This window comes from Centrocercus urophasianus, unplaced genomic scaffold, assembly GCF_019232065.1.
Source record: "Centrocercus urophasianus isolate 14NV4802_14NV808 unplaced genomic scaffold, USGS_Curo_1.0 seq_73, whole genome shotgun sequence".
Taxonomy (NCBI): domain Eukaryota; kingdom Metazoa; phylum Chordata; class Aves; order Galliformes; family Phasianidae; genus Centrocercus; species Centrocercus urophasianus.
The window spans coordinates 8,340,357-8,366,800 of record NW_024885344.1 but is presented as its reverse complement, the minus strand read 5'-3'; the positions used below and the strand labels follow the sequence as shown (position 1 = coordinate 8,366,800).

The following is a 26,444-nucleotide window of genomic DNA, read 5'->3' as shown; positions in this document are numbered from 1 at the left end:
AACATTGCTACATTTTGATCTGATTTAGAGGATTTACCACTTCAAAGGTGTATCAAGCAGAAAAATACTCTAGGCCTCAGGGGGTGCCAGATGACTGCTGAACAGCAGACAAGAACAACACATGAAGCAGAAAGTTATTCACTACTGTACTATCAGCAGATTGACAAAGAATAACACCAAATCAGACCAGCCTCCTACAAAACACCCATTTATGTACCTTAACACAAACTCACACTTAATACATGAGATCATTTCACCATGGAATTCTGAAAGCAGATTTTGATAGAAAAAAATATACTGTTATGTGCTGCATCTTCTTCCTTCCACATTCGTATCATGGTAAAATAATAAGTCAGGGACAAAAGCATCTAGGGGTTTAATTGGAGGATTTGGGCAGTCTTTATTGCTAGACCATTGCTTCGTAAGTAAAGCAGACGAACAAAGACTAAGTACCCAATCTCCATTTACTTGCTAGCTCTGAATGAAAATATTTTCAGTTACTGTAAGAGTACCAATGCCAATATCTGTATTAAAATTCTCAGTGCATACTGTCCAAAGAATGCACAGGAAATGACTATTTTCCTTCTAGGAGAACAGTAGAGGCCAGCTACTGAGTTTCAGTTTCCACCAATGTCACCCTGATGTTTGTATTATGTGGTCTAAAAACTACTACTACAACAAAAAAAAATCATGATGATTTATGCAAGTTCTGAAAATTGAAGTTGCACTCCACCATAAAGATGGCAGGATAAATGGGAAAATGAGCAAGCCTTCCAGAATTTACTGCTACAATTTAAAAAAGATACTGAATTCAGGCTTTATAACTGTGATCAGGCATTAAAAGCATGACTTCCTTCTCCAGCATCTAAACAAGGAATGCATTCAAGGCAAAATGCAACGTTCTATCAATCCTTAAAACAATCAAGTTCGACTTCTAAATAAGTTTTCAGATTAGATGGCTCTAATTGGTTGCGTTGTGCTCTTTACCATGAGTTTACATTTTGATCACACAGAAAGGTATAAAAACAAATATAGCTTTCCATTAATGACTTCCAAAAGCTCCAAGCCTTACGTAGACTTTTGTTGACATTCTGAAGCAACCGAAAAAATAAAAATCAGAAAAAAAAAACAGATACCCTGGAAATAAAACACTTGATTACAAAAATCCAAGAAATGCATTGAGATTCATACAATGGTCTTCCAAACCACTTATCTGCAGCACTTAGTTTTATAGCAACATTCCCATTAAAACATACCAATATTTATATTGAACTCTTCTAATTTAGATATTTAGATGAACCACCCACAAAACTTAAGCTACACTTCAGCCAAGCAAAAGAAATATTATTACTGACGGCTTTAAGAAGTTAGGAACCTAAGAAATAAAGATACTCCCAAACATCTTACATGATTAAGAAGGATCCTGCAAAGTTCTTTAACAGGGTATGCTCAAAGAGAAATACAGATCTCATTTCACAGGAAATAACTTTCTTTGCCTGTTCCCCCTTTTTTTTTTTTTTTTTTTTTGGTAAATATAAGGACTTGAAACTCCCTCCTTCCAATTGCACTACCTGAATTAAGAACTGTAAGTACAGAATAACTTAAAAAAAAAAAAAAAAAAAAAAAAAACAGATACTGCCTACAGGATTTATATTCATAGAATCATTAGCAAATCTGTTTAGAATAGATATGCTGATGATAACTATTGTGTTGATGATAACTGTTGTGTTGAGAGACATGGTTTAGTGGGAGCTATTGGTAATAGGTGAACGGTTGGACTGGATGATCTTTTAGATCTTTTCCAACCTTGGTGATTCTGTGAACTGTTCCATGGACAGCTCTATCTTTTGTCTTAAATGGCCTTCCAGCTCATCTTTCCTCTTTTACACTGATCAATAATTTATAGACCATAAGCATGTTAAAAAGCAAGTTCATAAATGACTGATTTTTGAGCAAAGTCATACAACAGTAAGTATCAAGACTATTTTAGTTCATAAGAAACTTCAAGCACACGATTCTATTTCATAAACTGTCTCCATTATTAGATACATATTAGAATATTCTTTGAGCTTTGGCTGGGAGTATGACAGGCAAATCTCCAGAATACCTTTCAACTGATGTTCTGCTCAGTTCAGCTTATTAGCCACTGCGTGCAATTACTCTATTTGATTCTCAAAGTGTAGCTGAAGGCTAAATAAAATGATTTCGCCATTTCCATTTTGGCCTGTAACCACTGAAGAAGGCAGCAAATGTATATAAGCAAAGAGAAAAGCCTAGACGATACTGTAATTCTTGTTGCAGTAAGATACAAAAATCTTTTCTCCAGAGAAATGCAATGACTTCTGGTGTGCTACGTACCTTCACTGAACTTCAGAACTACGCTGCACATGAAACACTTAATAGGAAAACATTAAAAGCATAAATGCAGCTCAAGTGCCAAACAGCTCTAGAATTCAAGTCCCTGATATGCTTTAAAGCCACGTTCATGCGTACATGTATTATGATACTGAATTCACAAGATCACATTTCTCTTTCTCTCTCTGCTCTACCTTATCAGGATTTCAACTGTTTTCAGGACAACACCAACTTATCATACCGTTTCTTTTTTTTACAAAGAACAACAAAAAAAACAATAAGAAATCACACAATTTGCTTCCAGTCAAAATTACAACAAGTACTGTATCTCAGTCAACAGGACTCGTTTATATTGATTACTTCTCTAGACAGAGCTACAGACCTTCACTGAATGAGAGAGCACTGCACATGCTGGTCTTAAACACTGTAAGGAAACTAATACCTCCCCTCCCCCTCTGGCATATGACTGAGGAATTCACCATTGGTGGTCACAATCAACAAAGGCTTCAGCATTAACTTGCAATAAAAAGAAAAGAGCGTTCCACCATCCAGTGAAATATCAGTCACGATAACCTATACCTGCCCCTCCTAACAACAAGCTAAAGCAGAAAAACATCCACCAGTTTAAAACTGCCAAAACTGCAACTTCTAAGAAAAACAACTGTTATGCAACAGACTGCTCAATTATCCTAGTGGTCGGCGACCCTGCACACAGCAGGGGCGTTGAAACTAGATGATCACTGTGGTCCTTTTCAATCAAGGCCATTCTATGATTATTGGCACTTAATTCCAGTTAATGCGTTTGTCTTTGTAACAGTGTTGTTTGAGTAGAAGATCTTCCTACTCAAACAACAACTAATTCTTCTCACAGAGAAGTTTGGGTATGTAAAAAAGCAAAATCCCAGCAATATCCCATCATACAGAAGAAAAATTAAGAACAACTTATAAAAACCTTGAGTCTTGAAAGCGTGCAAAGTAGGTAAACGCAGTAGCTTGGTTCACATTCTCATCTGGATGCTTCCCCAGAAGCTTATATTAACTTAAACATAAAACCAGAAAAAATATTAAGAACACAGGGACATACAAGAAAATGAATATGTGACTGAAGTAATAAAATATGATACATCCCCAGCCTTTCTTTTTCTTTTCTCTGTCTCCTCTTCCGACCTTTCAGATGCATCTTTACAACTCCTTTTATTCTCATAAACATTACAGGACTTGTGAAGCCCGTATTTCCGAGTCCATTACATCCTCCTCAAGCATGAGTAAATTATTTGACCTTCATGTTGTAATTCTGTACTCGTGCATTTTTATAGCGCTACAAGACCTACTCATTCAGTATTTTTACTTATGTAGACTGCCTAACTCACCAATTCCACAATATCCAGACAATCTTCACATCTAACACAACTTGCCACCAATGACTCCAGATGCAGACCACTGCAGACCACTGCAGAACTTTGCATTTCTAAGAAGCTTAGCTCATCTTCCATTTGCACTTCTGCTGAAATCAACAGTAACTATCTGAATCAAAACATACGAGCTTATATAAAAAAACAGATTTAACAAAGAAAAAAGATACAAGAAAGAAAACTGGGTATAGAATGAAGAAGGCTGAGAAGAAAAGGAGGTTCTAAAAGTATTTTTCCCACACCTAGAGTTTTCTAATGGTTATTCATAACATAATATGTTCCTAATTTATAGCTAGTGGCATATAAAATAAAGACTCAGACAAAACAGGATTTACCCACAGCAGAAATAGGATTTTTTTCTTCTCACTTAGGGAATTGAATATAGTAGCAAAGCTTTCAGCAACAAAAATTCAAATTAATTCACTGTTATTCAAAACTAGTTTTGATCATACTTTTTTTTTTTTTTTTTTCAAACAGCAATTATATGCATTCAAACAGCAATTAGGTACATCAGTATAACAACAGCCTAAAGAGAAACAAATAAGGGAGGATTTAATCTTTTAATTAGGGCAGGAAATTGACACATCCAAGGATTCTAGGATGCCCATCCAGTCAGCGAGCCATGAATTCCACCGCAATGTCAGGTTTACAGTTTAACAGACTCTTATTTGTCCCAGGCTGATACACCCAATGTTAAGTCGGGGTGACTTTGCTGACATTTATCCTATTTTTTTCCCCTTTTAGTGTTGTCTTAATTGATAAGATTCAGTGGAGGCAGCACATACAGCTTTGGAAAAAAATAAATCAATTACTGTTATGCTTCACATACCTCACTTCAAGTTCTTCAGAACTCCATTTATTACATACAAACAGTAAAGTCAACACATCCCTAAACAATTAAGAACTAGACAATTTAGAATTGACTAGTTCGATCACAGTTTGCAACCCAAGGCCACTACACAGTTGCAAACAGGCCCTCTTTGCACCTCATGAGTTAGTTACCCCACAAACCAATAATACACAAGCAAAGAGCTCATGTCTTCGGACTCTTTCAAATCACACTGGGGAAACTAATGAGCCACACTGAAAGGGTGTTTTTCATTGACCTTGTACGTCTTACTGCACCAGATGTGCCGTGTACTTTAGAAAAATATTCTTGTACATTCTCAGTGTTTTAGTTAAGAACAATTCTCATGAATACAGAACTTGTTAACAGCCTCTCTTTCAGCCCTTCACAGGCATTCGCTAGCAAGCAACTGCACGGTTCCACAAAAGAAATATTTAGATTAACACACTTAGATTGACAGAACAAACTGAATATCAATTTTCAGGTTAGTTTACTGCTTAATTACACTATCTTAAGCAACCACATACCAACACACTTGAGTAACTGCTATTGAGAAAAATAACAGGTCTAAAATACAGCAAAACCCCATGTAGTGCAAGTAATAGAAGAATACTGGGGAACCACAACACAGAACAGCTCCACTAGAGACACCCTCAGACCAGCAGCTCCAGTGCTAGTCCAAACGAGTCCCAGCAAAGCTGCCTGGTTCCTTTACATCACGCTGTAATCCAGCAGTCTTTCAAGATCCCATCACTTTAAAGCATAGTAACTACTTCCATACAGGAGGCAAACCAGGTATCAATACAGGCATAATAACAAAGCGAACTTCAGCGTTCACCACGCTGAGCTAAGGTAGATTTCAGTGTATTCAGAACGTGGTTAACTTCCAACTCATATATTCCACCTGCATACAATAGCCTTTCATTTAGTCTGTTGCTTTAGAAGTAAGAAATGATTTCAGTGGATACTCAAAAGAAAAGAAGCTACTCTCAAAAAAGTTAAAGCTTTTTATTTCTCCTTGCCCCTCCCAGGTGTATATAAGTCTCTTCTTTCTTGCCCTTCCACAACAGATTTGAACACTCACTAATCTCACCACTGTCGTTTCCACAAAAACCTATTTCTAAATCATGCGTATTGCTTTAGTCTCTCCAATCAGTTTTGCAGTAGCAAACTTCATTTCTCAAGTCACATCCATTCAAATATCATTATATCCTTAATTGCAAGACTTTATATAGTATCACAGTTTTGTGAAGGACATTGCTCCATTTTCCACCTGAATTACTGAAGGTCCTTCTAGCCTTTTTGATTTTCTTTTCTTCAGGAAGTTAAAATGAAGACTCCCCCCACCCCAACAGGAATGCGCAGTAAGCAAGCACAGCATGTATGTTTTTCTAAACACATAACACTTCTGGCCTACTTCAACTTTCCAGTCCACTGAGCAGTAAGAATACAGTACTTTCAGTTTGGTAGACTGCTCTATCTTCTTATAGTATTAGGTTAGCTGATATGCCAGATACATCTGTAAGCAGTGCTACTATTAAGAAGCAACAATGTAGGGGATTACAACAGCTCATGAAGCGAGGAATTCTCAGTTAAGCCACTGAAGACTAAATTACTCCAGGAAAACACTTATTGTAGCCTCTTTCTTACAAAATCAGGTTTATCTTGCCAAAATCTTTGTTCCTTAGTGACTGAACAGAAGAAATCGTGCTTAGCTGCTAAGTGGAAGACTTGCACATTGATAGAGAAGTCCTGTTAAACAGTTATATAACTTGTCATTCCACAGAGGAAACGAGGATAAAGAAAGGGAAAAGCACAAATGCCACACATGTTAAGAAGTTCTGTGGGCTTAATATAGCCTGCCCTTCTTCTAACTAGTGCTTTTTAAGCACCCCACTTCCTCCCTTGAGGGAAGCAAATTTCTCTAATCTGCGTGGGTACTCCTCACCCATTCGAGTGCACGTTTGATTCATCTGTTCCTATGAAAGCTTCTGCTTTCTTGTGGAATTTTAAACATTTGAGTGGATGTATGTGGGAAGAGTGCAGAATTCCTTCAATCCCAACCCTGCAAAGATACCTCTGAAGGCAACATATGCTGGCTATATTAAAAAAAGATATCAAAGAAAGCAAACAGTAAAAGCTACTTTTTAATCTAGCCATAGTAAAAATAGATGACACCATACTTAACAGCTAGCATAACACACAAATTGCAGTATATCTGTAGAAATTAACATTTACCATAAAGAATTTACAAGGACGCAAGTTTAGAAATGTAGAGACTAATGAGATGTTTCTTACTGAAAAGAAAGAAGCCTTTCAGGATTATTCAAATGATACAAATAGTTTTTCACATTTGTATCAAGTAGAAGCCAGCTGTGTCTTCCAAAAGCACAGACTGGCAGCACTAAAAACTCCCTTGCAAAGCAACAAAGCAATATTACGTGGCAACTGTCTGTTTCATTGCCACCCCTCAGAACTTCTGTTTTTAAGGAAGATGCTGTTTCTGATGACAGAATCTTTAGAAGAATACAAGATTTCCTTACACAGAATAAAACACACATTGAGACTCTTCCTTCTGCCTCTGTACCCTTCACTCATCTGCTAAACTGGCAGAAACTTTCTCCATGTAAAGAAGAGAAAACACAGCCATTGAAAAGAAAGGTTTTCACATTATACGTCACGTTTTCCCTAATGTTTGAATCACAGTCTGACAGTCATTAGGCTGTCTTCTTTATATGTTCTAAACAAATTTTAGGTGAAATAGAAGATAATATTGTCTTTGGAATCATTAGCATCTGTAACTTAGAGCACACAAGTGAAAGAAAAGGCTTAATTCATTGCCAAGGGTTGAACTCTTGCAGTCTCATTGATTACATCCATTCATGCTTTTATTTTTAAAACTCAGGTCATTTAGTTAATATTTCAGGATCTAACACTTATATTACACAAAACCAAAGATGAAGAACTTTATGATGTAACTGGCAACAAAACCACAAGATCACAAGCTGTTCTGTCAATTCAAGTAATGAGAAAATAAAACTAGAACAAGAACTAAAGGAAAGAAAAAGAAATTGGAAATAAAAAATTCCCAAAAAAGGATAAGAAAGTTAGAATTTCAGAAAGATGCTAAGATATGCATGATCACTTTCCACATCACATGGAGAGGAAATTCCTACCAGTAAAAGTTTTGTAATTCAGTAAAATTCCAGAACATTAAATCATACTTAAGACAGTCATGCATAAGGCAGTGAAAAGAGAACATGGAAAATGAAGAAAGTATTCTTTTGAGAACTGGTATCAAGTCATATTCACCTTCATATAATTCATCAATTTAGGAACCGAGAAGGTGAAATACTAACCGAGGCTTTCCCTACACTCAGAGGACTCTGGAGTCTTCTTGCCCTTCCTCAACATATGTTTCCTTTTGTCTAGTAAAATGTAAGCTCACTCTTGCACACTTTGCCTCCTCCTCTTTCATTTAGTTTCACAAAACCACTAATACCTTTGGAAACCTTTGTTCCTGTAAAACTTATCAGAAACTGACCAAAGAGATTAACAAACTACTAAGGAAGAGGTCAGCCAAAACTTGCTCTTATAAGCTTTGTTTCCTCAGGAAACCAGACTAAAAGTTTACTAGCCCATCTGTCAGACAAACATAACAGACTGAAAGAAAACATTTTACGTCTTGCTTTATTGGCAAATAAGATGGTTAGCAGCTAACAATAAAAAAAAACCCTATTTGTAAGTGGGGTTGAACAAGATTAGATCACGAATTTCCAAGGTTTATTCATGTTCTACACTTGAAACCATTCTGAAACATAAAATCATTCAAGAATTGTAGGCTTCTTTTATTATAGTAAAGTAACCTTAAACAGTATCTCTCTTTTTAAGGTTTCTACCCCAGTTGAGCATGTCGAAGATGACCTTCAGCCTCTTCAATACAGCATCCACCAGGATGGCTCAAGCAGTAGCAGAATAAACAAAGTATTTGACTTTGCACTGAAGCAGATGAAAAGTGATGAAAGAAATCCATCTGCTATACCAGCTATATCCTATCTTTCAGGAAGGGTGAAAATATTAAAAATAAAAATCTTTTTAACTAGTAGTGCAGTGGTCTTGTTGATATAACCTGACTCAAGATGGCTACTGGCAAACTTTCTGTCTCAATAATAGACACACAGGAATCCATTAAACACTACAGTGCAGCAATTTCTGTAGATCTATATATGTAATTCTTGTAAAATTCTGTAGCAGGAACAGAAGGCTCCAGCTGAAACCCTGTGGAGGCCATCAAAGAAGAAAGGAAAACAAGGAAGTGTCACTATTTGCATTGACATAGTTACATGCAAGACCATTAACAAATAGCTGAAGTGTAATAACATTATTCTTTGTTATCACCTCTAGGACTTCGTAGATAAAGCAGAGCATGTGAGCATACAGCTACTTTGACGCAAAGTCCAATAGCTTAGCTGAAATTGTCAGAGAGGACTATTCAAGCTAAGCTGCTGGACTTTGTACTAAAGCAGCTGGAAGTACTTGTACACATTTCTTTCTGCCAAGAGTGCTACAAGTTTGGGAAACTCAGGACGAAACTTGACAAGTGGAGCAGGAAGAACTTAAGTCATCAGAAGGTATGTCAGCATGCATCAAGTTGCCAAAGACAGTCATTAAGTTTCTCAGAGATCTAAATAATTACAGTTAAATTACGTAATTTATGTAAATTACGTAAATGAAATTATTCCAAAGAGCTTTGTGAATATCTGCTATGATGTAACAGCTTCTCAACAGTATTTCCTGAGCGCTAAAGGCTCTCCAAAATACTGTATTGCCTTTTTATACAGAGACTTTTCCCACAAAACTCACTGACAACTGAAGACAAACAAGGACAGGATCCAGCATCTAAATAACATGTCGATAGATCTTTCTTTCAGCCATTACATATGTGTCAACTGTTCCTGTAGCACTTGCTCTAACTGGATCTCAAGCCACTTGACAGAAGGTTAATAAACTAAGCCTTAGCACACCTGGTAGCTTAGCATCACCCTATTAGGGATGAGCCCTGAGGCACAGAGAGGGTAACCAAACCGAGGCCGCACATATGCATACACACGAAACCAGCAAGGCAGGATCGGGACACGGGCTGAGGAGCCAGGCAGCCACACGCAGCGGGCTGGCGGGGCCGGAGGGCAACAGGGCGGCGGAGCGACAAGGAGGAAGGCCAGGAAGCAGCGGGCCGCCGGGGGGGAGGGGAAGCACGTCCCGCTGCTTGGGCTTCGGCACAGCGCAGAGCTCCCGCATCAGCCGTGCCCAGACGGGCGGCGGCTCCCGGTCGCCCTTCGCCCAGCAAGCCGCCCTCCGCCGGCCCCGGGCCCCCCAGCACATCCCTCCCTCCTCAGCGCCGCCTCGCCCGGCCCCGGCCTCCTAACCTTGGCCACGTAGTCCTTCACCTCATCCAAGTCCCCGTTTTTGAGGGCCCACATGAATTCCTTGTCGGACATCGTGGCCGCCGAGCGGAGAGGCAGGCGGGCGGGCGGGTGAGGTGACGAGGGGCCGGCAGCGCCTCCAGGGAGCGAGGGCGGCGGGACGGGAACCCCTCCCGTAGAGGGCAGGGCGGGGCGGGGCGGGGCAGCTAGCCGGCAGCGGTCGGGACGGTTGGGGCCCGGCACAGCGGGAGCGGGGCAGCCCGGGAGAAGCCGCCTAACTGGAGAGAAAAGCGGTTTACTGGCGCGAGGAACTTCCGCTTCCGGTTTCCATTCAGCCCCCCGCGGTCCCCTACCCGCTCCGCCGGCACACCCACGCGGCGAGGAGGAGAGGGGGGGGGGGGGGGGAAGACGACGACACGGAGCGCATGCGCCGTTGGCTGGTTGCCTACGATTGCGCTTTGCGCATGCTCCCAATTTGAGCATCCCTCTGTTCCCTGAGAGACCGGGATGGAGGGGGGAGGGGAAGAAGAGGTGCCGCGCATGCGCCCTAAGCTCCCGCGGCCTCTCCCTCCGCAGGCCCCTCCTCTAGCTATTCGGTGGTTGCTATGGCGACGGGTCCTGTTGGCTGTCTCGCTGGGCCGCCCGTGGGCAGTAGGTCGGCCGCGGGATGAGCCCTGTGATAGCCCGAAACGGGCGACGCTATGCTTCCATCCCGCTGTGCCAGAGCTGCCCGAGGCTCTGCACGTTTGGGTGTTCTCTCTGAGGAGAGGTTTATCTGTCGTACAACACCCGGGGCGCTGAACACGTTGTGAATAATGATCATAATACTGAAAAACATGAGCGGCTAGACATAAAAGGAAGTATGTGATCATTAATTAATAGGCTGGCACTTGGTGGTTGCATCTGCTTATTCAAACCGCATGTTTTGCGTATGGAGAACACGGCCTGTTACGTGAATCATACCTGACTGCCAGCAGGCAGCTGCTCTTCCTAACCACCAAACATCATCCCAAACACCCCTGGAGCTGCTGTGACTGCGCCCAGTCTGGCAACGTGCTGAGAAAGTACAACACTGCTTAAAAAATCATAGAGTCGTAGAATGGCTTAGGCTGAAAGGGACTTCAAAGCCCACCCAGTTTCATCCCCCAGCCATAGGCAGGGCTGCTACCCAGCAGCTCAGGCTGCCCAGCGCCCCCCTTCCAATCTGGCCTTCTTTCCAGAAATGAGGCACCCGCAGCTTCACTGGGCAGCCTGTGCCAGTGCCTCATGGCCTTCTGAGTAAAGAATTTCATAGAATCACAGAATCACAAGGTTGGAAACGACCTATAAGATCATCTAGTCCAACTGTCTCATCATCATTGCCACCACAAGCACTAAACCATATCACACAGACGTCATCCAGAAGCCTCTTGAATACTGCCAGGGACGGCGACTCTACCACCTCTCTGGGCAGGCCATTCTAGTGCCTGACCACTCTCTGAGAGAAATAGTTCTTCTTTATGTCTAATCTAAACCTCCTGTGATATAACTTGCAGCCATTACTCCTTGTCCTGCTCATTGCCTGGGAGAAGAGGCCAAATCCCTTTTCCCCACAATCTCCTTTCAGGAAGTTGTAGAGTAGAATGAGGTCTCCCCTGAGCCTCCTCCTCCAGACTAAACAATCCCCAATTTCCTCCTAATATCTGACCTAAATCGCCTATCTTTTACTTTTCCCCTTGTGCTATCATTATTAGATGATGTAAAAAGTAATTATGATATTATTAATAACAAAGAAGGGGTGCTCCCTGGCCAAAGAAAATTTGTGGTTCTATTGGGGAGTAAGGATTGCCATTCAGCTCGTGATGTTTCTGTGTTTTCTTTGCATTTCTGAATGTAGAAATGTTGAATATGTAGAGATCTGCAGACTTTTGATAGGAATTAAACAGTATTTATATGAAATAGCCATAATATTACTCAAAAGGAGATAAAAATGGATACCTTTTTAAGTCAGAGGACTTAGTGATTTCACTTAAAAGTTGAAAAGTTTTGGAGCATGTATGATTTTGTTTGCATTCCTTCTACTAATGTCATTAAAGTGATGTGAAGTTTGGCCTCTTTTCCCAGGTAACAGCAGTAGGATGAGAGATAATGGTCTTAAGTTGTGTCAGGGGAGATTCAGCTTGGATGTTAGGAAAAAAAAATTTTATCAGAGAGGGTGGTAAGGTATTGGAATAGTCTGCCAATAAGGTGATGGAATCACCTTCCCTAGAGATTTTCAAGAAAAGGGTAAATGTTGCACTGAAGGACATAGTTTAGTGGGCTTGATGGTGGTGGGTTGATGGTTGGACCGGATAGATATTCTTAGTTGTCTTTTCCAACCTTAATGATTCTATGATTTTAAACTTCTGAAAAAATGAACTGTTAAATGCAATTGTATTGTTTTGTAAATACTCTTAGTTTATGTATAAAAAATGTTCAGTGATTAATTTTCAATCTGCAGAAATGGTAAGTAGTTTTGAATATTTAAATAAGATGTGAATTTCAATTTCTTCCTTAATTAGTAAGTTCAGGTAGTCCTGAGTTAATAAGTCTGATAAAAACATATTTAACATTCTGCATACTTATTTAGGCATTTTAATATGATCAAGGAGCCGTGTTCTGACCGCACTGTTTGTAGATGTTGCTGGACTTCTGGATTACTGTGTTTGTACACACTAGACTCTGAGTCCAATCTCTCAATTTTACCAACAGTTTATATATGTTTTCCTTATTCATACTTCATCTCTGAAAGTGAAAAGTTTTCACACTTCTCTCTTTCTCTAACGGTCCTCTTACCAAAAGTACATGGTTTACTCAGACATTACTCCCCTTCTACCTGATACGTGTCTTTTCTAGACGCATACTTATAGGTGAGCTTTAAGCCCAAATTCTGAATGTCTTTCTAGTTGTGGGGTATGTACCTTAAAAGCTGTATGTGTTGCATTAGCTCTCATTAATTTCCTTGTATCTTTTTCAAGTTTACTTCTAACTATAGAAGCCTGTGTCCGTGTAAGAATTTTGTTTCTCATGCATCTTAATCGGCAAAAAAGTGAGAGAAATGCACATTTAGCACAGGAATTTCTTAAACACAAACATTTTTCTTCTGAAATACATCCTGAAATTCTTCTGTGAATTTACAGATATTTGGAAACAAATGCAGATAAATATACAAAGTTTGTGAGATTTGAGCTTGATTAGAAGCCTGAAACTAGCAATTGTTTAAACTAGGAATTTTACACTTCTAACAGCTTACTTTGTCTTACTTGTAAGCAGTAGTAGAATCAGTTCATTTGTGGAATGGATCTCCTCTTTGTACTGTATTTAACTGTACTAACCAAAGCTCTGGGAGGACTAAGTTCACTGTGAATAATAAATTCTTTGCTGAGACAGTCATAATTATTGGCCATAGAATTTATGCTGGCTTCTTGGATATGTTATAAGGACGTGAAGTTCAATATACTTCAAAATAGTATTTTTAGTCTTAGCAGCAGAAGTTTCAATGCAACATGGAAGTCATTCTCCAGAGTTATACTATGTAGGTAAATACATATTAGATATAAACTTAATTTGTAATTTCATAGAGATATAATGCAAATGTATTACAAGCAAGAACAAATGTTTTCCCAGCCAGCATAACCTTGTATGTTCACTGTGAATGCCTGCTTTGACAGACTTGAAACTTGTTATTTATTCTGTATTTTACATCCTAAACTCAAGAACCACAAGATGCAATGCCTCATCATTTGGATCGCAGGAGGAGACAAGAAGTGATAATGAGTTAAGATGTAGGAGGACTGCTAGGTCAATGAACCAGAAACTATGCTTCCTCTGGCCCAGTTATTCCTAGTGAGACGAAATTAATCTCTGCTTTCACTTACATGTTAGGATCTGTTTTGAAGGCCTACGTAACTAATGGCGTGTGTCATAAGTTAATCCTTCTCTGCTGACCAGAGAAGAATCTCACTTCCTGAATGTACTGATATCATTTATTTTGATGTATCTTCATATATTTTCACATATGCTTTTGCATATAAATGTAGTTTCACATGTAACTGTTTCAACATGCACATTGTAATTAATTGTTATAAATTGTATTCACTTATACAATGGTGTTATTATGTATTGCATATGATTGCATATATCATAAATGCAGTAAGACGAGACAGTGAATTTAACAGTTCAAATGAAAAACAGAACAACACAGAAACCCAAGCAGGAGACTTACATTCATGCTGCTCCTCTCGGAAGCTTTTTGTAAAATCCATATTTGATGACGCAGTTGCCATATTCCTTTTCGGTAATACCAAACAGTCCTAACAGCAACAGCTGTTAGTTTAATAACTATACTCAAACAGTAACATAAAATATCATCATGAAGGGATCATTCTGTTGAGGAAAAAATAATGAAGTTAACAAAAAGTAGTAGACTGAATAAAGTTATGAAACTGACACGAGATCTAAGAATGACAGATGAATATTGAATTGATCTTTTTTCTGCTTATTGGTTCTCCATACTTATATTATTTGATGAACATGGTTAGAAATTGAGAAGAATAGATAATATCTTCCCCTTAATTTTGGAATCTGGAAGTAGTTTTACTTCCGTCTTAGCCAATAAAGCTTTGGGTTTTAGACTACATATCTTAAATCATATTATACAGAATGTGAAAGACAAGAAGCTCCTCTCTCCCTGAATTCTCTCTTTAGCCACATGAATCTCTAGTGAAATAGTTTAGTGTTTGCTGATGCTACTGCATGTAAATTTATTCCTAACCTTTTCAAATTCTGTGTAAATATTTGAAACATAAATATAAGACCAGATTTTGCTTAGCTAATAAGTGAGATGAGGTATCTGAAGGAAAAGGGGATAGAATCAAAAGGGAATTGTTTTGTTTTGTTTTGTTTTTTCCTTCAAGATATCAAACAAGATTTCAGCTAGGGAAAACCAGCAACTCTTGACTGTATTTGTTCGGTACTTGAAATAGCACTAAAAGCAGATGAAGACATATAGCTCTAGTTCTTTGGCACTTGTTCATGGCAGGACCTTTGAAACAAATCTAGTAACTTGAGAATCAGTCTTTGATAGTGAGGAGGGCAGCTTTGTGTGGGAATTAATCTTCCCATAGAGTGGACTGCCTTTGCCTTGAACACTATTTATAAACATAATCTAGCGCTCAGTTTTGCTAAGCAAGGGGCTGACTGAAAACTGAAACAAGGAGTTGACAAGTACTCTCAGCAGAATTAGCAGGTGAATAATGTTTGGAGGTTTGACCTATAAACAGACAGTCTGGGCTAATTTATTAACACGGTATAAAAATATCCTTTTGGCTGTAGGCCTCTTCTTTTTCAGTGTCATTTGTAGATGCCAGTAAATTTTTATAATTTTCTTTGTTTATTTCACATTTAAGTACTTTAACTTCTCATCTTGTATTTAAAAGACTGCAAGTCATTATTTCTGTCCCCTTGACTGGAAAGAACTAACATCTTTGTGAAGATCTCTCTCCCAAGATAAGACATCTTTCTTCTGTAACTTGATTTCTCATTTCAAGGGCAATTCATAAGAAATGGAGTACAAGAAATAATCACTTGTTAATCTCAGTTATTTCTTTAAATTAGAATCAGATAATTATAGAAAAAAAAGTATGAAAAGGAACCTCTGAGGGTATCCAACACCACCCTTGCTCAAAGAAGAGCTGACCTAAATGAGGTAGTTCCAGGCTTTGTCCAGTCAAGTTCTGAACATCTCAAAGCATGGAGAAACCACATCTTTCCTTGTTCCTTGGCAACTTGTTCCAGTGTTTAGTTGCTTTCACACGCACACATAGACAAAACAAAACAAAAAAACTTTCCTTCTATCTAATTAGAATTTCCCTGTAGCAACTTTATCTTTGTTATCACTTTTTCTATACCTCTTTAGGAACAGTCTGGATCTGGTTTCTCTTTACATGCTTATGAGGTGGTTGAAGACAACATTAAGATCCCCTGTCAGATTCTTTTCTTCTCCTCATCTTGCCATATTGGCTTGTTCAGCAAGCCAGTTTCTTACAGCTTTCTGTCATTGTCATGTGCGTTAGTTGGCTTGTTGTCTTGGTCATCTTCCAATGAACTCATTCCAGTATGTCAATGCTTTCTTTATATTGGAGAGCCCAAAGCAGGGAACAGTACAGTGATACTAAAAGGAAACAATCAGTCAGTACTGATTCCTTTGCAGGTTGAAATTGCCTTCAGGATAACAGTTGTAATGAAGGGTTAAACAACAGCTAGCATGGGTGAAAACAGTCCCTGTTCCAAAGTAAGGGACTGTGCTGGATAGCTGAGAATCACTAGCAGGAGAACTTAGCCCAATGCTTTGCTGATTCTGCAAGAGTCTGAATAGATTGCAGTTTGCTTTTTCACAATAGTATGGGCTGTGCAGTGCTGACAAAGGTGAAATCTTTTGCTAGTAAGCAAATGAGAGTTGGGCGCATTAGAGACTGATGCTAACAAAGAGGAAACATTAGCAACATTGTTTTTTTTCACAGTACAGCTAAAGCAATAAACAACTGCCTACTAAAAGTGATACCAATGTGATTTTCCAGTTAAATGAAAACAAGTGATTATTGAACTTGCTCAGCTGCATTAAGACAATTCTGTATTGTAATACTGTATGTAAAATTCTAGAATTTTAGAAAAAAAAATTAGAAAACAGAAATTGCCCAAGTAGACATAGAAAAATTCCAGATAGGAAAATTCTGCATTTTGGAGAAAAGACGTTCATTTGGGGTTTGGGGAAGGGGGGAAGGAAAAAAAAAAAAAAAAAGGCATCTATCCATGCATTTTTTTGCCCTAATTCAGAGATGTCTGTATGTGAGTTACAGTTTGAAACTGTAAGTTGGTATGACTTATATATTGGTGAATGAATGATTACTGTAGCTCTTGGGTAATACCAGGAGTAGAACAAAGAAAGTTTTAAACAGTTTTAGGATAACACCATTTGTTCCGTGAGCATCAGAGGATAATACAAAGATCTTCAACATAATATAATAAAAGCATATAGGTATTGCATTTTTCACTAATGATATTTAACAGGAAAACACTGCTATCCATACTGTCATTTCCCATGCCTTCATTTTTTCCGTCATTAGTCTAATGGTTTTCTATGACTGTAAAGAGCTCTGAGAATCTTAGATGAAGGATGCTGTATCAGTGAAAAATATTATTAATGTATCACAGTTGTTTATTTTCCTGACAGTTGTACTGCATGATAGGCAGGTATGAAGAGTCAATTGTGATTGCTACTACTTGGTGTTGGAGAAGAACTTAAAAAAAAATAGAATGCTTTGTTGAAGGGTGAATTTCTTCCCCAAAATATATATATTTATATCCTGATTTTTCAGACACCTGTATGCTTTGGACAGGTGTTCAGCTTTGTCTGAAAACTTTTCCCTTAGTTTTAAAGAACAGCTTTAAAAAAAAAAGTTGCTCTCATTCTTGATTTATGTAATTTCTTTCTCTGTTCTCCACTTTTGCTTGTCCGTTTTGCTATTTAATACATGAATTATACCTTCATGTGAACAGAGGCAAAAGTGTGATAATGCTCTTGTGATCTCTTTATGTAGCAATTTGGGCTGAGATTTCCATGTTTTGTAAAAGGCTATAATAGCTTTCTTGAATGGGTGTACATCTCTTCTTGTTACATGGATTGCATTGATTATGAAACACTCTGCTCTCAGTTTCTTGAGGATCTCTAGTACACTATAGACTGATTCAGTGTTTTATTGCTCCTTCCATTCACCTCAGGTACAGTTTTGTTATACTCTTCCTAGTAGAGTGATGGAAAAATAAGCATCCTCCTAATTTTAATCAGCTTGAAAGGATAACTTTTTCTTTAAAGGTGCAGAACACCCTCTCAAATCTCTAATGTGCATTATTCCAACATGGCATGTGGGAATGGTGCAGAAGCCTTGCAATAGTCTGGAAAGGACTGCTAGGCATTGCTCAGTGCACTCTGTCAGATTGCTCATGTCCTGTATAAGTCAAAGTCCAGAAACATGCCTGCTAATATTTATGATGGTAGGCACAGTGTACAGCCATCACTAGTGCTGACAGACTGTAACTCTTCCATTGTTCATACACTCTACTCAGATTTGTAACAGCACAAAAATGTCTGCATTGCTCTTTCTCATCTCAGAGATCCCATTATTGGTTCTGTACTGGTACAATGAACTGCAGTAAACATACCTTTCTTCTGCATGTCCAGGAGAAGATGCTAGCTCAAGCCTGTGAACAAAGCAGACTCGCTGTATCCTTGTGACTAAGCTCTGTTGAGTTTAAAAGCAAGGTCACCACTTTTGAGTGGCACTATGCTTTGTTTTGATGGAACAAGGTAACCAGCTCAGATACCCTGGCACTATGCTAACCAGTGCCTTCTAAAGTGTCTGTGCTACTTACAGTTTATTTGCTCTTTTAATTCGCTCCAATTTTATTTTTAATTAACATCTACATTTAATTCTTAGAAGATTCATGAGATCCTAAAGTTTCAGATAACACAGTAAGGGAGAGGGAGAGTCCTATGCCCAGAATATTTCTGCAGCTGTGGTTATTTTTAAAGATTTGTGCTCACCCACCATGAGTTTGCAAAGTCACTTGTCATCCATGCTTTGCTCTGTTCAGTCAATATGCCAGGGTGCTATGTCACTATTCTTGTGAAGATGCATAGTCTGTTTCTGCTCAAAGAAATGAAATAGAGGGGAAGCATGTCAATACAGTCTAACTGGAAAAACTGACAGATGCTGACCACTGAGTATGCCACATTCCATATCTATTGTTTTTTTTTTTTCTTTTTTTAAAGTAGTCTTTGTTAACTTACAGAATCAAAAATAGTAGCTAATTAAGTAGTAACAATGTTTTCTCACAAATCACATTTTAAATGCAATTGCGGCTTACATTGTGTGCATACTAATAATAAAGCTTACACTGTCCTATATGCAAAGCTGTGACATTTACTTAAGTCTGTAACCACCAGTTGTTACTGTCCAACTTTTAATTACTGTGCAACATGAGATTCAGAGCTTTGCAGTGGAGTTGGCAATAAAAAACTAGTGCACTTTCCTGTATCTTTGTATTTCCTTATGCATAACCATGGAAACTGATGAGCTCTTGGCCTTCTGTTTTTCACATAATTATAGAATTGCTTGGGTTGAAAGGGATGCTAAAGGCTATTCAGTTCCAATCCCCTGCTGTGGGCAGGGATCCCACTCAGCAGATCAAGCTACCCAGAGCCCCATCCAGCCTGGCCTTGAATGCCTCCAGGGATGGGGCATCCACAACTTTTCTGTGCCAGTGCCTCACCACCTTCTCAGTAAAGAATTTCCACCTAACAGCTTATATAAATCTCTCTTCTTTTAGTTTAAAGCCATTCCTCCTGGTCCTATCATTATCAGATTGTGTTAAATGTTGATCTCTCTCCTTTTTATAAACTCTCATTAAATACTCAGGCTGCAGTGAGGTCTCCCTGGAACCTTCTCCAGGCCAAACAAGCCCAGCTCCTTCAGCCTGTCTTTGTAGAAGAGGTACCCCAACCCTCTCATCATTTTTGTGGCCCTCTTCTGGACCCACTCCAACAGCTCTACATGCTTCTTTTTCTGGGGGCCTAAGACCTGGATACAGTATTCCAGATGGAACCTCACAAGGTCAGAACAGAGGGGAACTCTCTTGCCCTGCTGACCACCCCTCTTCTGATGCAGCAGAAGTTGGTCTTCTGGCCTGCATGCACACACTACTGTCTCATTTCGAGCATTTCATCCACCAGAACCCCCAAGTCCTTCTCTGCAGGGCTGATCTCTGTGAGTTCCTCTCCATGGTCACGTAAATGTATCTGGGATTGCTACAACCCAGGTATAGCACCTGGCACTTGGCCTCATTGGGTTCATGTGTGTCCAGTTGTCAAGGTTTTCCAAATTCCTTTTTATGCTGTCCTCTCCTTTCAGGTCATCTGCAAACTTGCTGAGGGTGCACTCGATTCCACTGTATAGGTTGTTGATAAATATCTTAAAGAGCATGAGTCCCAGATGGACCCCTGGGGGCACCATTCATGACCAGCCTCTGCTTGGATATCGAGCTATTGACCACAATCCTCTGGCAAAAACTAGCCAACCTATTTGTTATCCTCTGAATAGTCCACTCTTCAAATTCACATCTCTCAAACTTAGATATAAGAATGTAGTATGGGTTCATACCAGAAGCCTTCTACAAGTTCAAGTAGATGACATCATTTGCTCCTCCTTTGTCCACTGATACTATCAGTCTATCCTAGAAGGCTACCAGATTGTTCAGGTATGATCTGCTTTTGGTGAAGTCATGTTGGCTGTCTCCAGTCACCTCCTTGTCATGCATGTGCTCTAGCATGTCTTCTAGGAGGATCTGTTCCATGATCTTCTCAGGGAGAGATGTGAGGCTCACTGGCATGTTTCCTGTATCTTCCCTTCTAGTTAAAATGAGAGCAATGCTTCTCTTTACCAGCCAGATAGACATATGATAGAGTGTGGCTCAAGCAAGAAAGCCTCACTAAAAGGCTTCCTTTAAACCAGGTGACCTGTAGTAGGTCCCAACCTCAGATGTCTTTTATTGGTCCAGTCCCTAATTTTAACCCATATGTACTCAGTTGTTCATGGTTATTTCTCAGACGCAGCTCTTCAAAATCTATCAATTTCTTATCACAGAGATCAACACTTCCACCTCTCCTTCCCCACCCATCTCTTCTACAAGCATTGTAGCTGTCAAATACATTTCTGTGGGAGCAATTGTGTCATAGTTTTCTATTTGCACCACGGTTTCCAATTCGTCCTGCTTGGTTCCTGTGCTGCGTATGTTGGTGTAGAGGCACTCCAGCTGGGCTATCAGTCACATTACCTTCTTGGAAGAGACCTCCTTTGTTATTTTTTAAAAGTTCTCTGTTTCTGTAGGGGAAATAAAGAAACTGAAGGCTACAAGGGTATTTAACTATGTGTATATTAAACTGAAACAGCAATACCACATATATAAAATGCACAGAGACACAAGAATTGGAACAGACTTGTGCTCTTTCAACCTACTTCTGCAGTCCAGTTGTGAATACTATATTTGCTGTGCAACTCCAACTGTCAACACTGTATTCTCAGTGGTTGCAGGTAGATAATTTCTACAGTAAATATGCAAGCCATGTGATCCTCAGCTGAGAAACATGCTTGTACCATTACAGGTAGTGTTTGGACATTAATTTGTTTTTATCGGTTCAGATGGGAATCTAGCAAAGAAGAGTTCCCAGTTTTCCCTGCTTTGTGTGTGACCAATTCTGATATTGAAGGAACTGCACAGAAGATGGAAGTCTTATTCCCTTAAAGTGATTGCAGATGATGCCAGCTGTTGTAGAAAGAAAACATCTATCAGATTTATCAGAAATCTACAAGTGTTAAAGATTAGCAGGCTCTAATAAGTAAAAATATGTATGTCTTCCATTTTTGTTGTTTTTTATCGTAGTGTTATAAGTAGGTCTAAGTTTGCTATGTACCTTTTTGCCTAATACCACTAAAGATTTATATACATAATACAACTGTGTGACAGTGTGACAGTCCAGTAGACAAGTAGACAGGTAGACAGCAAGTATCCATAAACACTTTGGCTCTTTTTTCTTTCTTTCTTTCTTTCTGTTGGTTCTTTTTTTTTTTTTTTTTTTTTTTTGCTATCTGGCCCCACCTTACTCCTTGCTGTTGGCAGAATTATATTAAATGTATCCAAGGAAATAACTTCCTTGTCAAGATATTGACAAGGTCCATCGGAGGTGGCTTTGCATGCTGCTGCACATCAGACAAATTGGTGAGTTGCTTGTTTGGTAGCAAAAAGTCCTCTGTGCACCCACTGAGACTACCTCACCACTCCTCATTGAGGAGCAGGAGATCTCAGAGGTCCTCACCAAAGCAGAGACAACTTAAGTGGATAATTCAGGGAAGTAGCTACTGAACTGTTTTGAATATTTCAGTATCAGTCTACATATATTCAAAGACTCAGTCTGATTCAGACAAGAGGATTAATAGTGTTTTTCTATTTCATATGCCTCCTCCTCCCTTGTATAGTGAAAGCAGTGGGAGTAAACTTCTTCGTATGACAACAAAAGATCCATTAAATAAATGGTTTTGGGGTAGATTTTAACACCTGATGAATGCAGTGTTTGTTATGAACAATTTCTATTTATATAATTGTCCATATTTAACTGAACACCTGTTTCATATGTAATAAAATTGCATTCCCTCACCATTATCTTCCTACCAGTGCAAGTCATCTGACTGGAATATACTAGTTTTCGAGAGCATAGTTCTCTAGCTTTCTGACATAAAGTCATATTTTAATCTTCTTATGTGAATGTCACTCCGGTAACTTTTATCTTGCTAACAACGCCAGAAATTTCTGTACAGCGATGAATTATATCTTGCCTGACCTCTAGTGGTTACGATCGTGAATTGAGTGTCCTCCTGCCTACAGAAAGACTAAAATCAGTTTTGGCAATCACGAAAAGAAGTGCTGCTGATTTAAGACTACTTCATGTTGAAGGTAAAGAGGATGCAGTACAAAGAGCAGCAGTACAAAGATCCAACTTAGGGTTGCAGCGTGGAGGATGGCAGTGTTGTTGCATTAAGGAAGCACAGATATTTTAACAAGTATTTAAGTTCACTGCATGAGTTTAGGCATTTCTTCTACACCTATGTGAGCTGAAGTAATATCTAACAACTTTGACAAAGTCCTTTGAGATCTATGAATCATTTTTTTTCATGAAATTAAATAGACTTACTCTACTAGTAATAAAGAGGCGGGGCACAAAGGAGAAAATATATTAACCTGATGTTTTAAAACAGTAATGACATCTTCTGGATGTGTGCAAGTACTCTCAGTGCTCTGCTCTGCACACCTACGTCACATACCACATCAAATGAAGGCATCATTTTCATAATATATCTTACTGCTTTGCAGATAGCTATGAAGCATTTCTGTATGTGTTTAAGTAGATTATGTATGTACATAAATACATACTTGCATGCACAAAAGTCTGTATGAAGATTTCTGTATGCTGTAATATTATTGCTGTGCATGTGAAATCAGTACAGTGTCCCAAAACCTGATTTTCCTTTCAGTATTTGTCATATTCCTGCTCTGTGCATTTAAATATTTCTTAACTGTCTGCTTGCATATATATATATATGTAGTTTGCTATAACAAACTACAGACGAAGCATAAGGTAATTCATAATCCCCAGAACAGACATATGGAATAAACAGTTACCTGATAAGTGAGGAGCAGGTATTCACATTGCTCTTCCAGTAACTTGTGTCTCAGCAGATTAGCACCACCAAATTCCCAGACACTGCTGCAGCTTTCCATCTACAATCCTTTTGGCTACATTCACTATACTAATAGAAAAGAAAAATCATGCTGATAAGTCACTTCTGAAAGGTGAACAACTTTTCTTAGCTTTTCATTTATAAGAATTATAGTGCCCCTATAAGTGCTGCTTTAATAGATTAAGTGTAAAATGGAATTTGTTGCTGTTGCATCTTGTATAGCTATGGCATCTGAAACATTAACTTAATATACTGCAGATTTGGACCAGAACTGAAATTTCTATGCAGTATTCCTTAGCGCAATCAGCAAGTAACTGTTCCATTTGCTTATTGTTAGGGGAATTTTACTAAGAGATCATCTGACATAAAAATAAGAGTACTAGCTATATAAATGGTTATTATGGAATATCAACAGAATAATACCTGAATCGAAACTTGTTTTAATAGTGTTAATGGATTGGTCATGAAATTGGAGATAATAATTTTTTTTTTTAAATCACTGATCATTTTAACATTTTATGCTTGTATAATCTTGGGCTAGTGAAGTTAAATGTATTCTGTATCAGGAACTTAAGTAATTCAAGAATATAGTAGTATCTGTGCAGAGTTTTCTGCCATGAACTTTACCTGCTCAAGATCATTGTTATTGAAGTAGACTATAATTGCAAGTTTAGACATTTCTAAAATAGAATACACCAGACTTTACCACTGGCTAAAATTGAACAAAATTAAGAAAAATTGTGATGATAGACAGACAGCCTTAATTAAAATAACCATTCAAAGCTCCTTAAGAAAAAAGTCAGATATGGGAAAAGAATAAGCTCAGTTTCAGCCGTTCTAGCAGAGATTATCCAATATATTGTGTTTGAAGGTAGTGTAGATCAATTTTCTAAGAATCTTAGAACAGAACTTAATCTGTACTGATATTTTTAAATGACAGCTCAACATTGCCCAAATAGATAGAGTCAGTATTGCCTTCCAGTCAGAGTGGATGGATGTGATGTTCAGCTCACACTCCCAGCCTTGATACAGTTTTAGGGCGTTAATTTTGTAGGAGCCATCACTGTGGGGGAATGCATGGAGACATATTTGGTGAATGACATGGTGGTTTTTTACTTTTTAAAATGAAAAGCTATCAGACAGAGCTTAGCTGCTATTTATTTTCCTTGGAATGTGTTTTGCACTAGAGTGAGTGGAAAGTGAGGAAAGAGGACAGGAATGATTCTGTCTGGAGCTTACTAAGAAAGGCAGATAAATGGCTTAATAAGATAACTGCTTTAATGAGAATGAATAAGAAAGCAATGTAGATGATGAATGAATCTTATGTCCATTCAGATGCTGAGCACCTTGTGTTTATACTGCATTAGACAGAGTCCAGATGGATTTTTCCCATGGAGTACTGCACAGAACAAAGCAAATCTTGTCTATAGGGAGAAGCTCTCCCTTTGGATCATTCAAGCCAACATACAATTTCAGCATAAGAAAAGAACAACAACCAAAAAGGATTTGTCATGAGGAGTTCTTGCTGCAAGGCCATGCCAGCAGCAAGATCGCTGAGTGGGAGTTGCCTACAGGCTCCCTTACACAGCAAGCTGGCTGTGTATCCTGCAGCTATGGACATTGTATAGTACAACACTTGCATGAAACTCATCCTGTACAGAAGAGGGGGAATGTTGCCCATGTCTTCCTTTCTGTGATTGATACAGCTGAAAAATTAGCATGATTTTATTCATGGTTTTGCTCATAGAGGGTAAACTCAAAGAATTCTTGTTTGTTTCAGTTTTTCTCCTTGCATTCCAGCAAGCAAATTTTTGTTTATTTCACACAAAAATGCAGTTCCTCCCACTTTCGTAATTTCTTTGTTTGTTTTGTTGTATTAACTACGTAAACTGCATCTAAAGGATGTTTTCTAGAAAATTTCCCAAACTTTTCAGAAGCTGTAAACAGTATCAGGAGCTATAGAAATAATGCACTTGCATTAGGCTCTTCAGGTCTGACAAGTTATAGGATTTTCATATAGTGTTCTCTGCCTAGATTTAGTATTTGTTATTCCCAGATCACAAATTAGACTTCACTCTATGCATTACAAATAATCTCTAGCAAAACATGAAGCATGAAATTTTCAATAGGTAGAACATATAAAATTTTCTCTGTAATAGACGGATGTTGAAAGAATTATTTATCCTCAAAAAGTACAAATGCAACACATGGTACATCAAAACTCTGTTAACATGATGCTGAGTTATCAAATTAGCTGCTTGCAAATTTGGCAGTCAGGCATCCCCAAACTTAATAATGCAACATCATTCCTTTGGTTTCCAGTATTAAGGGAACAGTTCAATTTTTTTCTACAGGAATGGCAAGAAATCAGAGAGCCATCAGTGACAAGTATATAGGGAAACCTACAATAATGGGAAAGTTCTTGTTAAAAGGGATACTTCTACTCTCTAGAAAATTATGTATCTGTTGACAGGCTCAAAAGAGGACTGTTTCACATGAAGGAACCAAATTCACTGAAACTGGCTGGGAAGGTGAAAATAACACCTCCTGTTGTCACTGTGGTCTTGTGTGTTCCAAAGATTTAAGGATGGCATGAAGGATAATTGACACTTCCATTAATACTGTCCTGAGAGCAGGAATGATGAGAACACTCCCACTTCTGTTAAGTCTGGGCTCCTTAGCAAGAGCTCTGTTCACCCAGCTACTTCTTTAGTGCCCCCCACGGCAAAGGCTTAATGCCTCCCTTATTTGTGAGGCTTGTGAGTATCAACCCTACACCCCTATCAAAGGGTGTGGGTGGCCATTTCTCCTCTTTATGGATCTCCATAAAGTCTCCCTTTATTTTTCCTACAAAATTTCCCTAGAAGTTATAGCTATGTAACATAACAGCTGGTAAAGTTCGACACAGAAAACAAAGCTTAGTCACTGAATAAGAAGAGCTGAGAAGAAGCTGTAAAATATATAACTCTCTTTTGTGAATAGCCTTTTCATCTAATTCAGCATTTTATATACTGACTAGCTTTCTTTGATCTATATTTAT

The 26,444-nt window shown here is 38.6% G+C and overlaps 1 protein-coding gene across 1 annotated transcript in view; it reads right to left on the bottom strand.

Annotated features, from left to right (window-relative positions):
* Positions 1 to 10,183, bottom strand: part of MTPN (myotrophin) — a 37,157-nt gene extending 26,974 nt beyond the window's left edge. Inside the window, exon 1 of the mRNA XM_042837919.1 lies at positions 10,041 to 10,183. Coding sequence (XP_042693853.1) covers positions 10,041 to 10,112 — 72 coding nt within the window. The 5' untranslated portion in view covers positions 10,113 to 10,183. The remainder of the gene's footprint in view (positions 1 to 10,040) is intronic.
* Between the last annotated feature and the right edge of the window lie 16,261 nt (positions 10,184 to 26,444).